We start from the raw sequence: 12,484 nt of genomic DNA, 5'->3' as shown, positions 1-12,484 counted from the left end.
AGAGCTCGTGTGACTGAGCACATTCATTCACAACGGCATTGAGACACTGATAACGTGCATCAGGAGAAATATATTTGCTTAAATCGTTTTCTCGCTGTCCCCTTGAAACTTTTCTTGACATTTGATACTTGACGAATTAAGGATCCATATTTATCCATGAGAGAAAAGAAAGAGGTATTTTGACAGCTCACACAATTAAAGGGATAAGTGTGGTAAAGGAACAGGGATTATCTTGTAATGGCCAATTAAAAGTGTTTCTTGAGCTTAGTTTCAGTTGAGAGATTAATTATACATTCTAGATATCATCGGTCATTTTAAGCTGATGGCTGGTCCATGATGTTTAAAGCACCAGAACCTGAAAACCCGATGGAGACGGGTAACACTTTTCTGTCTGTTGTTTTTTTCTACTAGTCAACATGTTAGAGATCCGTCGTCAGGCAACTTTAATATTAATTCCCGCTTCTTAAAGTTCGTTAGCTACTTCAAAACTAAATGTCAGTGTTCCAGAAACCAGTCTTCATTCACTCAGCTCCACCTGTGCTTCACCTCTTTGCTCATCCTTGCGTTAGGAACTAGGTGGAGTCATGCACTGGAAAGATGGGGACGTCCGAGACGCCGATTCCAAGCTTCAACTCCACTTCAGAAACCGATGGGTTAAATCACAGAGGCCACATCCATCTTCACATACAGTCCACGGTGCTAACACTTCTTTAAGCTGCTTTAAAGTGCAATTAGCAGCAAATATTGACCTTCAACAATGGTAATCCCCTTTTTTCATGCAGTGTGACCCCATTATATCTGTTGCTGATCCCTGCCTCCCTTCTCTCCCCCCTCTTTGGGGAGGAGACAGATACTGTGTAAAGGGCAGAGGGAGAGAGAGGAAGGGCAGCATTAAATATGGCATGAAGTAAATCAAAAACAGATGAGTGGTATTGAGCTTAATTCGGATCTCTAACTGAAGTGGTTTGGCTGCAGCACAGTGCTGTAGTACGTATTCCTTCACTGAACCCCTCTAGCGCTCTATGTCCCATTTTTTAATAAACATGTATTAAGCAGTGTTGCACACCTTGATCTGCAGTGACAGTGGGAGGACAGACAGACAATGCTGCATAATTTGTTCATATACAGTATTTCGTCTGTCGACTCCGGTGCATGTTGCATGTTCTCTGCTCAAAGCTGGTAAAGTGCCATGCATGCCAAGACCCCCGGCTGCCACGTGGGCGGATCAATGTGTGCACATTTGGTGAAATCATACGTTTCCTTATGGGGAATGTGGGTGAATCTGTGCCTGTGATCGTGATGTGTAGGCTGCAGCAGCTCTTTGATTTCCCTCAACAGGAAGAAAATATCCCACGGAGAGGCATGGTGACTGTATAACGTCTTCTCACAAAGATTAGCTTCATTTCACATCCACGTGATTCCACATCGCTGCATGACGATCTGCAGAATCTGTGGTCGAGGGACGAGATTTCTGCTTTGACCCAAGTGCATCAGCTATCTGCTTTTTCATTTATCAGCATCCACATGCAGCAAGGTGTGAACAGAGATTAGACTAAATGTTGTCTTTGCTTTATTCCTTAATCAAAAACTGTTTATATGTGGGAGACACGTGCATTTGTGTTTTTTAAGTAAGCCAAAACATCTGGTCTTTGGAAGGGCAGATCATTTCCTTCACCCCCCCCCCCCCCCAGGTCAATATCGACTGCAGTAGAATTTGAGACGCACTCGAAACATCATGCATATTTTCTTTACAAAAAAAAAAACAGAGAGAGAAAATCAAAGCATGTCGGAGGGCGAGTGAAATCGAAGAGAGCAGGAATAGTGTGCAACACTGAGCAACAGCATAAACTCCACTGATCTGTTATTTGAATAGAGGGGAGGGTTAAATACTGAGGGCTGTACAGTGCAGCACGCACTCCGCTGGGAAGCACGAGCGTCCCCTCTCTCTAATTAACAAGTACTTGACAGAGCAGCTCAAGGCAGCAGAGCACGCAGCGGCCATCTGCAGCAGCCTCGTCTGCCGGCGCGTTGATACTGATTTGAGCCAATGATGAAGTAAGTCACACTGACACCAGGCTGCACACAGGCCTTTGAAGGAAGGAGCAGACACACGAGAGCTCGCAGTCTGTGCTGCAAGACGACAACTCCGCTCGGTGCATCTGACAGCGGAGAGGAAGACCTCGAAGGCTGGGAGAAAAACAGGACGTTCGCATTAAACCAGACCGAACGCGCTAATACCTGGATGGTTATTGACGTGGTGTAATGTGATAGGATGTAAATGTGCAGAGTGATGCAGAGATGGAGGGGTCGGAGTGTACATGACCAGGGGAAACAAAGTCTGGATTCACAGACAACTGTTAGAGGAGCTGCCACAGACGCTGTTTTCATCATAAATTGTCAAGTAGCATCACGGCTATTTAAGATGCTAACACAACGCCACGTGTTTTGAAGACAACGTGTTGTTTTGTGTGAATGTAATGAGGTTTGCAAACTGTGGAAAAGTGCATTTCACATTCAATATTGTTCTAATCGTTCTTTTGCATTTTTTACGTCGCGCTGTCGCCTCTGAGTCGAGCGTTAACAGGAAGTGACGTCGGTGGCACAGGTCAGAACAAACACTGGTTTCTTTGCCGAGCGTCGTTTGAACTCCCGCTCAACTTGAATCTCGCTTTGCTCGGGAGAAGAACCCGAACCGAGCAGATCCTCAGGAGATCCTGACATGAAACTCTGAAAATATTGTGTCAGCTCGCTGAACGGCTGCAGCTCTTGATGTGAGTCATGTGCACGATGTGAAAAGACTTTCTGTTCTGCTCTTTTGACCGAGGGGAATCTCCTGGGCCATAATCCTCAGCAGAATTCAATCCACATCTGTTTTTTCTTTTTTACTCTTGAGACCTCTTCACTCGTAGTGCGAGTCGGTGCCCTGTCAGGCTCGTGCTTTGTGTCCAGAACAAGGGAAACATATAATCTGAAGTAACGTCCATCATTTAAACCACGTTTCCATGAATCTGAGAATAATCTGTGAAACACACTCGATCTTTATTATCCTCCAACACACACACACCCACCACACATACAGAATCACAGTCACTCAGGGTTGTTGTGTTGTGTTGTTACGTGTGTGCATGTATTGGCTGCTGTTGTGAGTAGATAACGTTCCCTGCAGGGTTTGTCAGCGACCTTGTGTTTCTTTCACAAATTCAAACAGACTAAAAACTCTCAGCAGTGCAACTCCTCATTATTCCTCCTCCACGCGTCACATTTTCCACCTGTGTCCTCGTGTTGTCGTGTGTCACGGATCTAATTTGTCTTGATTTTTGTGTTTCCTGTGATCTCTGCTCCACTTTGTTCTTTGTATCTGATCACTTGTCTTTTCAGTGTTCTGCCGGTGAGATGATGAAGCAACTCGAGACTGTCCCCGTCGCTCCCTCTGCTTCTGTAACTGCAGCTCTGACTGTTCACTTCACTTTCACTTGTATGGAGCTTTTTCCTCTTAATTCATGGGCGTTGTCTTTCTATTTCCTGCGCTCCAGCTTCAGCTCTTCTCCTCACGCTGCGTCTGTGCGTGCGTTAAATGTCTGCTCTCAGATATCCACTCAGCTCTTGGATTTTTTTTGCAAGTCCGTCAGAATTACGGAATCGCCCCGCCTTTATTGTGGGTGTGTCAGCTTTCTGCATGGGCGGTTACTTTAACCTGGTTCATGCACTCCCGCCCTCCGTGGCTTACGACGACACCAGGAGACCCCTGGTCAACACGGAGCGACAAAATCAAGGATCTCAAAAAGGTTCATGCGCTGAAATAAACCTCTTGAGCAGAGGAGGAATCTGAGCGCAAGTGGTTCACATGTGCACAGAAGAAAAGACGAAAAGCTGGAGCGCAGGGTTTTGAGTGAGAGAACATTACAGAAGATGAAATCAATAAGTCCTGCTCTCAAACTGAAAGACACACATACTGGGGCCCCCCAACGGAAAGAGGTCCGAGTCACAACCAGTCCAATATCATCCCCTCCTCACAGCTGAAGTTATCACGCATCAGAAAAGAGCACAAACTTTTTACCGAACACTCCAGAGGTCCGTCACCTCATTTTCCAGCATGAAAAGCAGATCTGAAGTTAGCGCTCTCTCGCTGGGCGGCGCACCGACTCATCAGGCAACACCCTGGAGCCCGGAGCAGATATTCCCTTATCTCTGCTGAGCTAACAAACAGTCATTAACGGTAAATTATTATACGTCTCAAAGGGGCTCTAAGCCTCCCCACTTCAAAGAGACAGTCCTCTGCACTGACGGGCTTTGATGTGACGCGAGCGCAGAAAGTCTGGAGTCCGTCACAGGATTACGAAGCAAAGAGCATCACTTTATATAAAGCTTCCGTGCACATCTGAACCTCAGCGCAAAAAAATAACTCCACCTTTGTTACACTCAAGGCTGACATCTTTGTTTGAATTTATTTCTCCTTCTTTTTTTTTTAAATCACAGAATTTATGTTTGAGGACAATAAATGAATCCATTTATTCCATCGTCCATTATCTACACCGCTTATCCTCTGAGGGATGTGGAGGGAGCCGGAGCCGGAGCAAAAATCCCCACAGAGTCAGGGCCACATGCTTTCAACAGGTGGAGCTATAGCGCACTTTACAGCCTGGACTGTGGGGGGGGGGGTTCAGAGTGCAGGTTAAACGTGTGAGGAATGTGAGCTGGAGCTAACTTCAGCTTCACACTCCGGGACAACTCCCCCCCCCCCTCTCTGAGCTGAGACCGATCGATGCAGTACCCCACCGTCTCTTTATCAATCCACTGAGCGGAGCTCCGTCAATCAATGAGTCTGTCGATTCGGCCCCCATGTTAACATGGATGAGACACCAGCTGAGACACTGAGCACGGGTTCACATCCTTTTTAATCGTTGCATCAGGTTTTAATAAACTTTCCTCTGATCTCAGTTTGGTTTGCAGAAAATAATCTGGACGTTGCTTTCAAGTTCCAAAAACTGTTAAAGTGACCAATGAGACGACATAATCCGCACACACAGACGCAGACCGCTGTTACACACCAGCGCACAAACTGCGTGGGAGGCGTTCTTATTGTTTTTTAACTTCTTGTGCTGTGTGATTATAATTTGTAATTTATAATGTGTGTATTTTATCTCCCTGCTCTGGAAATCACTTCATGCTCCCGAATTTAAAAAGTGTTATTCCAACTAAATTATGAGTTATTATAAATTATTGCATCTTATATTTGCATGTTGCTCCTGAACTGCACAAGTCCCTGTTCAGTAACATAAATAAATAATGTCATGTTACAATAGTGTAACTCTGTAGTTCTAACATGCATAGTCAACTGTACGTGAAAGAAAGTTTAACATGGTGAGATAAATATATAAAACACAGCAGTTGTAATATCAACAGGTGAGAATTCATGCTGAAATAAAAAGCTATTACAATTAATGCTATGGGTGTTTGCAGTGAGGCTGTGGCACAACGTCATTAATCGTACCATTGGTTCCATCACAGCTAGAAAACTGGGACGTTTTCTTCAAAATTGCTGCTGCAAGTTAAATTTAATGTCCATTTTCATGTTAGATCCAAAGCACGAAGCAAAGAAGAACCAACAAATGTCTGTCCTTACTTTTCCCCTTTATACTGTCCATTCCCAGTCCGCCTAAAACCCACTGGAACTCTCACCTCCTGTCAAAACAATCTTACCGCACCAACAACGTCACTTCAGAGGAACACTCGCACTTGATCTGCGCTGCCTGAGGTGAGCACGCAAAGAACATTCCCCAGTTTACTTTCTGGCCAATAATCGCTGGTCTGTGAAATAAAAAGGTTGCAGGGCCTGAGCGCAGCCTCCTCGACCTCTTCTCTAATGTACAAAATAAAGAAATAAATCAGCCCGAACGCGAGTGACCCACTTTACCAGAGAGCGAGCGAGGGGCCCGAGCGGACGTCGGCATGTTTACGGCGCACATGAACAGCACTCAGCCGGCGTCAGCATGCAGACAATGTGCTGTGTCACTGAACTATTTCTCTCGGCATCCCTGCTCTCCGCCAGCTGTATCAGACGCTTTAATCTGTTGGTCACGTCCCCTAAAAATACCCCTCCCTCCCTTCTCCCTCCCTCCCTCCCTCTCTTCTCTGCTTTCATACAGAAGACGTCCTTGTCCTGAGGGAACATGACTGCAGAGGGGTGTTACCAAAGAATTGTATTAAAAAGCGGGTGTAACCCACCATCAGAAGTGCAGTACTCTCAGAACGAGAAAGTACAGCAGTGGCTTCAGTTCACAACAACCTGCTTTTTTATATTTGGGACTAATTGAAGACTTTTTGTTTTGCTCATGAGAGGTAAGTCTCGTCAGTGAAAGTTAGATAAGTTGTGTTTTTGTGTGCGCCGGAGTGCAGCCACCCAACTTTACCAATTGAGATTTGGACAAACAGACTCAACAAACCCACAGTTTGATTAGTTTTTGACCAACTTAGATGAAAAACTTTAACAACCGAGACAGAAAAGTAGCAGCGGGTGTTCACGGGTTTGTTTTTATTTTAAAGGGATCATTTTCACCAGCAGAGACTTCGACCAGAAGAGAAGAAGCTGAGGAGGGTGAATGAAGACGGCCCAGAAACAGGTCAGGATCTATCGACCCTGTTTCAAACAACATATATTTTAAATCTCATTCATTTTCTGAGTAGAAAGAAGATTGAAATATTTTAACCATCCGAGGTAGATTTACCACGAGACTGTGAAACAAAGTCACTTGTAGAAGCCACAAGTTTGTATTTTAACTTAAAACATGTTTCGCTCATGATGCCAAGGAGAAATACTACGCTACCCACAATCCTCAGGTGCGATAGCACCGACTCTGATAGGTGGAGCTCAGTTACCATGGAAATCTTTACAACAACCAGAGACGTCGATAGGATGGTTCAGCGTCTGCTTCGAACAAGTTGCTTGAACGTTGCTATAACAAGGTTCAATTCAAGGAGAAGCGTTGGAAAGGGCTCATTCGCAAAGGATTATGGGATGTGTAGTTTCTCAAGGATTCTCAGAGACGTCGATGGAAGAATGAGAAATTCTTCTAAAAGTGCTTTTTGAAAGTTGGGCTCTAACCCGATGGTTTTCATTGTTGGCCTCCAGCTGCTTCATGTTAGAATATGACCGCTGCTGTGTCCCACCCTCTCGTCACTGAGCTGCTCTCCAGCTGACGTCAAGCGTTTATGGGTGGAGTCACTTGGACTTCAGTCCCTGTCAGACGCGAACAAGCTGTTTTCAGTTCAGTTGTTCAACATGTGATGAAACTTAAAGAACCAGTTGCTACGAGCGCAGCCTGACCTACAGCAGGAAATGACCTTAATTAAAAAGTTCCCGGAGGAAGGGGTGATGACGGAGCAGAGAAAGCACATTATTCTTAGGGATTCTTCTCACTAAGTTGGTCTGCATCCCATTAACTACTCACTGTTCCCTGCAGGACACGCTCTCTTAAATATGAACACACAGCAACCGATACAATCCATGCAGTCAGTAGCTCAGTGGTGCATCAGGCAAACTGGAAAAGCCTCGAGAAGAAACACATTTCTGCTTTCTCCGAGCACCCGATGCCTCGGGGCATGTGTGTTCCTGGCAGCAGTGACACTCCGCTGCAGTTAACTGAGTTTAGCCTGAAGGTACATCGACGCCTTCGTCATCTTCTTCTATTAAATGTGAGTTTTTCTCTCAAACGAGATGTTGATATTCTCAGTATCACATCCATTTGTTTTTTTTTATGATATCTATTTGACAACAGGGGATCGTGCACTGATAGACACAGATCTGTAGGTGTACATCTGGTATCTACCTTCACCTCCCAATCTTCCATCGATGGATTAGTTTCCCTCCCGAGGATTCATGCTAAGTTAAGTTAATCAGTTACTGGTGGAAGCTTCTTATGGTCAAGTAGGAGCCACAGTCATATTACTGCTCTCATGTGTTCGTATATATTCACTTTTCTTGATGCAAACACTTCCCCAGCTTTTATTGAAAAGAGCAGAGCTGGTAGATGCATCATCGGGACAATGCTCTACTGCTGCAAGTCGTCCCGTGTGATACTGTCAGAAAAACATATGTAGGGTTCAGACGCTGATTTCTGTACAACGCAAACATGCAAAAATCTGTTTTATCACAGATTCACGTCGCTGTCGAGCATGACAACATCAAACAGGAGGCAGCTATGTTGACGGATTACTACCTCGAACAAACACACACACACACACACACACACACACACAGCGTCTCTTTTTATTTTCTGGTCCGCGGCTCTGAATCATTTATGATTTGAGCTGTAATTTGCATATTTGTATGAGTGTGTTACAGTGAACAAACCGAAAGTCAAGAGACGCCCGAGGTCGAGGAGGAAGAGGCAGCTGATGCCAGAGAAGAGGAGCAAGCGTCTGAAGGAGAAAACAAAGAGTGTGTGAACTGTGCAGCTGCAGCAGCAACACACAGCCACTATCAGGTGAGATAAGCAGATGTGACTCAGTGACGAGAGAAACGCACACAGATAAAAAAAAAACTACCTCACACATACAGCAAACGGTAAATCCAACAATAACTGTGTCTCCTCGCTTCATAAGGTTGGAAGCATAAATAGCCTGAAATCATTTTTGATGCTGTGAAGGAAGCAAATCTAAGATTCCGAACTCTCCTCCAACCACGGATGAGAAACATCTGAATGTAAAATAAGGGTCATGTGATGCAAACAGAATCCAGTTTGGCCTCCTGACATTTGACTTCCCAAAACAACTGGGACGATTTGTGCACCTCAAATGATGTATCATGAATAAAAAACACAACAACCGTGCCACTGAATAATTTCACTGCATCAGTGAATGAAACCAGAACTTTCCCCTGAACTGAATGACCGGCTTGTTGTGATATTCAAACTGCAAAATTCTGCCAATGTGTCATTTAAAACTTTGTTTTTTAACTCACCATCTTTTAAATGATTTTACTTCTGCACAAATAATTAAAATAAACTTTATTTTGCTTCATTTTATTCCCAATTTGATTCTTTTATCATCTGCTGCAGTGAGAAGATGATTTTCTTATCTTATCTTAAATCAATCAAGAGTACATGAACCATAAAATAAAAAAGTATACAGCCATAACACATATCAAGTTATTAATATATGAACTTTAACCTCAACCAAATGTTTCACTGTTATTTTGAATGTACTGTACTGTACATATTTAGCTCAGTCCAACCTTGGCAGCCGACTGCATGACTGAAATCACTGTGCTCGGGTTAACGCTCGCTCTGGTGACGGCTGAAATATAAATGGCGGGACGTGAGCTGGGTGGGAGGCTGGTGTTAAAAGTTAAAACTCCACGAAGAGCACTTATCTCTGTTCTTTACCCACAGGCTGCCACTGACACACGAGGAGAGAAGTCGTCATTAGTTCACCATCAGCTTCTGTCTCTTCTTTGTCTCTCTCATGACTGTGTCGTCCTAGAACCTATTATGTCTTGACAGATGATAATGAACCATAACTAAATCTCAGCCTGAAGAACAGTCAGTTAACTCGGGGTGACAGAATGGAGCCACGTCTGAAAAACAGCTCTACTTCGACTGCACGAAAAAAAAAAAAAAAAAAGCCTCTCGATTATACAAGAACGCCACGAGGGCAAAAGTTTACTCCCACTATTTTCAGCTCTTCACCTGGTGCACAAAGGTAAAGACAAGGAAAACAAAAGTCAAAAGGAAGTCACACTGGATGTCTGAGTGTCGCTTTTCATTTTGACGTCCATGATATCAGGTTGGAGCAGCTTGGGAGACGAGCCTGAGATCATTTACGCACATTTCAATGTCTCTCTGCAGCACATCCTGTACCTGTTTCAAAGTAAAAGCACTCCAGCGTCTCTGTTGACTGAATCCAATCATTTGTTTTAGCAGGGTCCCGGTGTTCAGCGGAGTCGCTCAGACTCTGGCACCGAATGTGCAAAATGGCAGCTTCGGTGTCTGAGATATTTTGGTTTCGTTCCTGACTTGCGGGGGAAGTGGAGACGCTCATCTTTATTTACAGCCCTGTTCTTTTCTTCCTCAGTGAGTGAGAAGAGGTTGATGATTACGTCTCCAGTCAAATGGCGAAGAGGATGTTTCATGAGAGTGGGGACGATGGCCGATCAGGTGAGGCTCAGTGAGACTGTAGCTTAACATCAAGTATATCATGTGGCGTAATTACTGGACTCACACAGAGGACACTGAGTTCATCAGAACCTCACGCCTCCATCTGTCCCACTTTGTTATAATGAAAATAAAAGTTTAAAAATAAGCTACAGCAGATATCTTCAGTTGTTTACGTCTCTTCTCTCAAACAACGAACCTCTTGTTCACTGTCGTTCTGTCCAGGTTCAGCCTTCAGGGCACAACTTAACGAAGGGACCGAGCGGAAACTCAGTTACATTTAACCCACTTTGTCATTTTCTATTCATTAGTTTTTTATGCCGGCTGTATTTTGTGTCCCTGTGTTCTCACATTAGTGACACAAAGCTCTGATTCTGTGACTCAGCATGAACCTTTGGACCTTTCACCTTCGATATTTATCTGTAAGAGTTGTTTTCTTCTCATGTTTCATCGGAGTTCTGCTCTGCTTGTTGTTTTACAGTCATGGGAATGTTGGCAGTGCAGGTGGAGAGGGACCCAAAGACAGGGGCCACGGTCGTCAGATCAGTGGCGCCGACATCGGCTGGTGCCGAAAGGGTCCACACGGTCTTCGACGATGGCAGGAAGAGCATCCACACTGTGGGCGGGTCAGGAGGTCAACCCTCGACCGAAGAGCTCGGGCAGATCCTGAGCGTCATCGACGGGGTCGGGATGGAAGCGCTGCTGGATGAAGTCGCGGTCGTTCCGAAGATGACGGAGGTGAAGACTGAGAATGTCGAAGCGCCCGGGATCCCGCAGGAAAAACTGTGTTTTTCCACCAGTCAGGCCGCGTCAAAGGACGACAGCGTGCCGTTAGACAGAAGCTACGACTTAGAGGCTGAGCGGAGCGTAGCGGGCGGCGCTGTGAGCGTGGGGAGCGATGCAAAAGATGACATCATGGCACTTGGAGACATGGGAATAAATGACGTCGACGATCAGAGGTTGAAGGAAGGCCCAGTGACCCTCTTGTTCCTGGGATACACTGACACCACATCTGGCCAAGACGCCGACCAAGAGGGCGATGAAGGCATGCTCACTGCGGAGCGAGTCATGATCACCGAGGATGGAGAGGAATACGTCTTAGGACCCGAAACATCTGCTGCAACTCCGTCAGAATCAAACAAGGCGGCAGAGTGGGAGGAAGCGAGAGAGTTTCAGGACGTTCCACTGGACGGAGCTGGAGGCGGGGCTAAAGTCCAGAGCGGGGACAGCGACAGAGGGCTGCGTAAATCACCGTCACCCAGTAAAGCAGAGAGAGAAGGTTCATCCAAGCCCAAGAGATGCCAGTGCTGCTCCGTCATGTGAGAGAAAGACTCACTGGACTTAATCAGGAGGTTTGTTGTGTTTCATACCACTTTGCCTTTTTATTACACCACTGCTGCTTTAACCATCATTTCTATGAGTGCACAGCTGCATGAACTATTATCTAACACGGTGGTCTGAGCCTCCAGCTCCTCACTTCATCAAAGATCGAGAGCGTCAGGATGTTTTAAGACTTTTGAAGAGGTGTGATTAAAGATCCACTTCCACCCCCTGGTGGACAAAGTCGAGCATTTCAATATGCCATCCTGCAGCTGTGCTGATGCGTCTTACCTCAAGTGACCCTTCTTTTTCTCTGCCTTGGGATTTGTCATTTGCCTTAACAGCCAGAAATATTCCATATGTTTAAAAGGTGCTTCCTCCGGGAACTGGAAAAACCAAAGAGGACGGGGGAGAGGACAAATATTTGCAGTTTGCAGCATGAAGATGAGACGAATCATGGTCTCAATGAAGTTTGTATTCTACAATCTAACACAAGTTTTACATGTTAACGTTTTTAAGTCCGCCTCTGATCTAAAAAAAAATATATATACATCATATTTCTTCTCCAGAGTTGTTTCTGGAGTTATGGAAGAGCTTTATCAAAATCAGCCAGAACATATATACTTAAGCAATGTTGTTATAGGCAACAGCATCAGAGTCTGGGATGATATAACTAAATATCAGGGAAGGAGAAGTGTGAAACCTTCAACTGTCTCTTGTGGTTCAATGTCCTGACTTCACTGAAAGCACCGGTTCACAGGCGTTCATCTTATTCAGCTTATTAAAAATATATGGTTGTGTCGATGTCTTGTCATTTCTTTAACAGCATGGGGCTTGTATTCACTATTTCACTTTCTGTAACTTAGGATGGAAATATTATAACATTAAAAGGGAATGTTTTCAAACCTAGACCCTATTCTTATGAATGTGGGTTTGTTGGTCATTGATAAACATGAGGCCCAGGTCCGAAAACACCTGAATCGCCCTTTAAATTGTTCTGAACAAGACATTAT

The 12,484-nt window shown here is 44.8% G+C and overlaps 1 protein-coding gene across 4 annotated transcripts; it reads left to right on the top strand.

The window, feature by feature from the left end:
- The first annotated feature begins 6,147 nt into the window (after nt 1-6,147).
- On the top strand, nt 6,148-12,273 carry LOC109643676 (paralemmin-1-like). 4 transcript variants are annotated; one of them, XM_020108856.2, is made up of 5 exons: nt 6,148-6,339; nt 6,563-6,620; nt 8,342-8,483; nt 10,072-10,154; nt 10,633-12,273. In XM_020108856.2, the coding sequence occupies exons 4-5, from the start codon at nt 10,109-10,111 to the stop codon at nt 11,472-11,474; spliced, it is 888 nt and encodes a 295-aa protein (XP_019964415.2). In that variant the 5' UTR covers nt 6,148-6,339; nt 6,563-6,620; nt 8,342-8,483; nt 10,072-10,108; the 3' UTR covers nt 11,475-12,273. The 4 variants fall into 4 exon arrangements, with proteins under 4 accessions (XP_019964415.2, XP_069381300.1, XP_019964414.2 ...); XM_069525199.1 differs by having other exon boundaries at nt 8,332-8,483; XM_020108855.2 differs by having other exon boundaries at nt 6,544-6,620.
- Nucleotides 12,274-12,484: the final 211 nt, after the last annotated feature.

Source organism: Paralichthys olivaceus, chromosome 5, assembly GCF_024713975.1.
Source record: "Paralichthys olivaceus isolate ysfri-2021 chromosome 5, ASM2471397v2, whole genome shotgun sequence".
NCBI lineage: Eukaryota > Metazoa > Chordata > Actinopteri > Pleuronectiformes > Paralichthyidae > Paralichthys > Paralichthys olivaceus.
This window is presented reverse-complemented; position numbering and strand designations above follow the sequence as displayed.

Coding starts and splice junctions, on each gene's coding strand:
- LOC109643676 (XM_020108856.2), top strand. CDS start 10,109: ATGGCGAAGAGGATGTTTCATGAGAGTGGGGACGATGGCCGATCAG. Junction 10,155..10,632: donor TGGGGACGATGGCCGATCAG/GTGAGGCTCAGT, acceptor GTTGTTTTACAG/TCATGGGAATGTTGGCAGTG.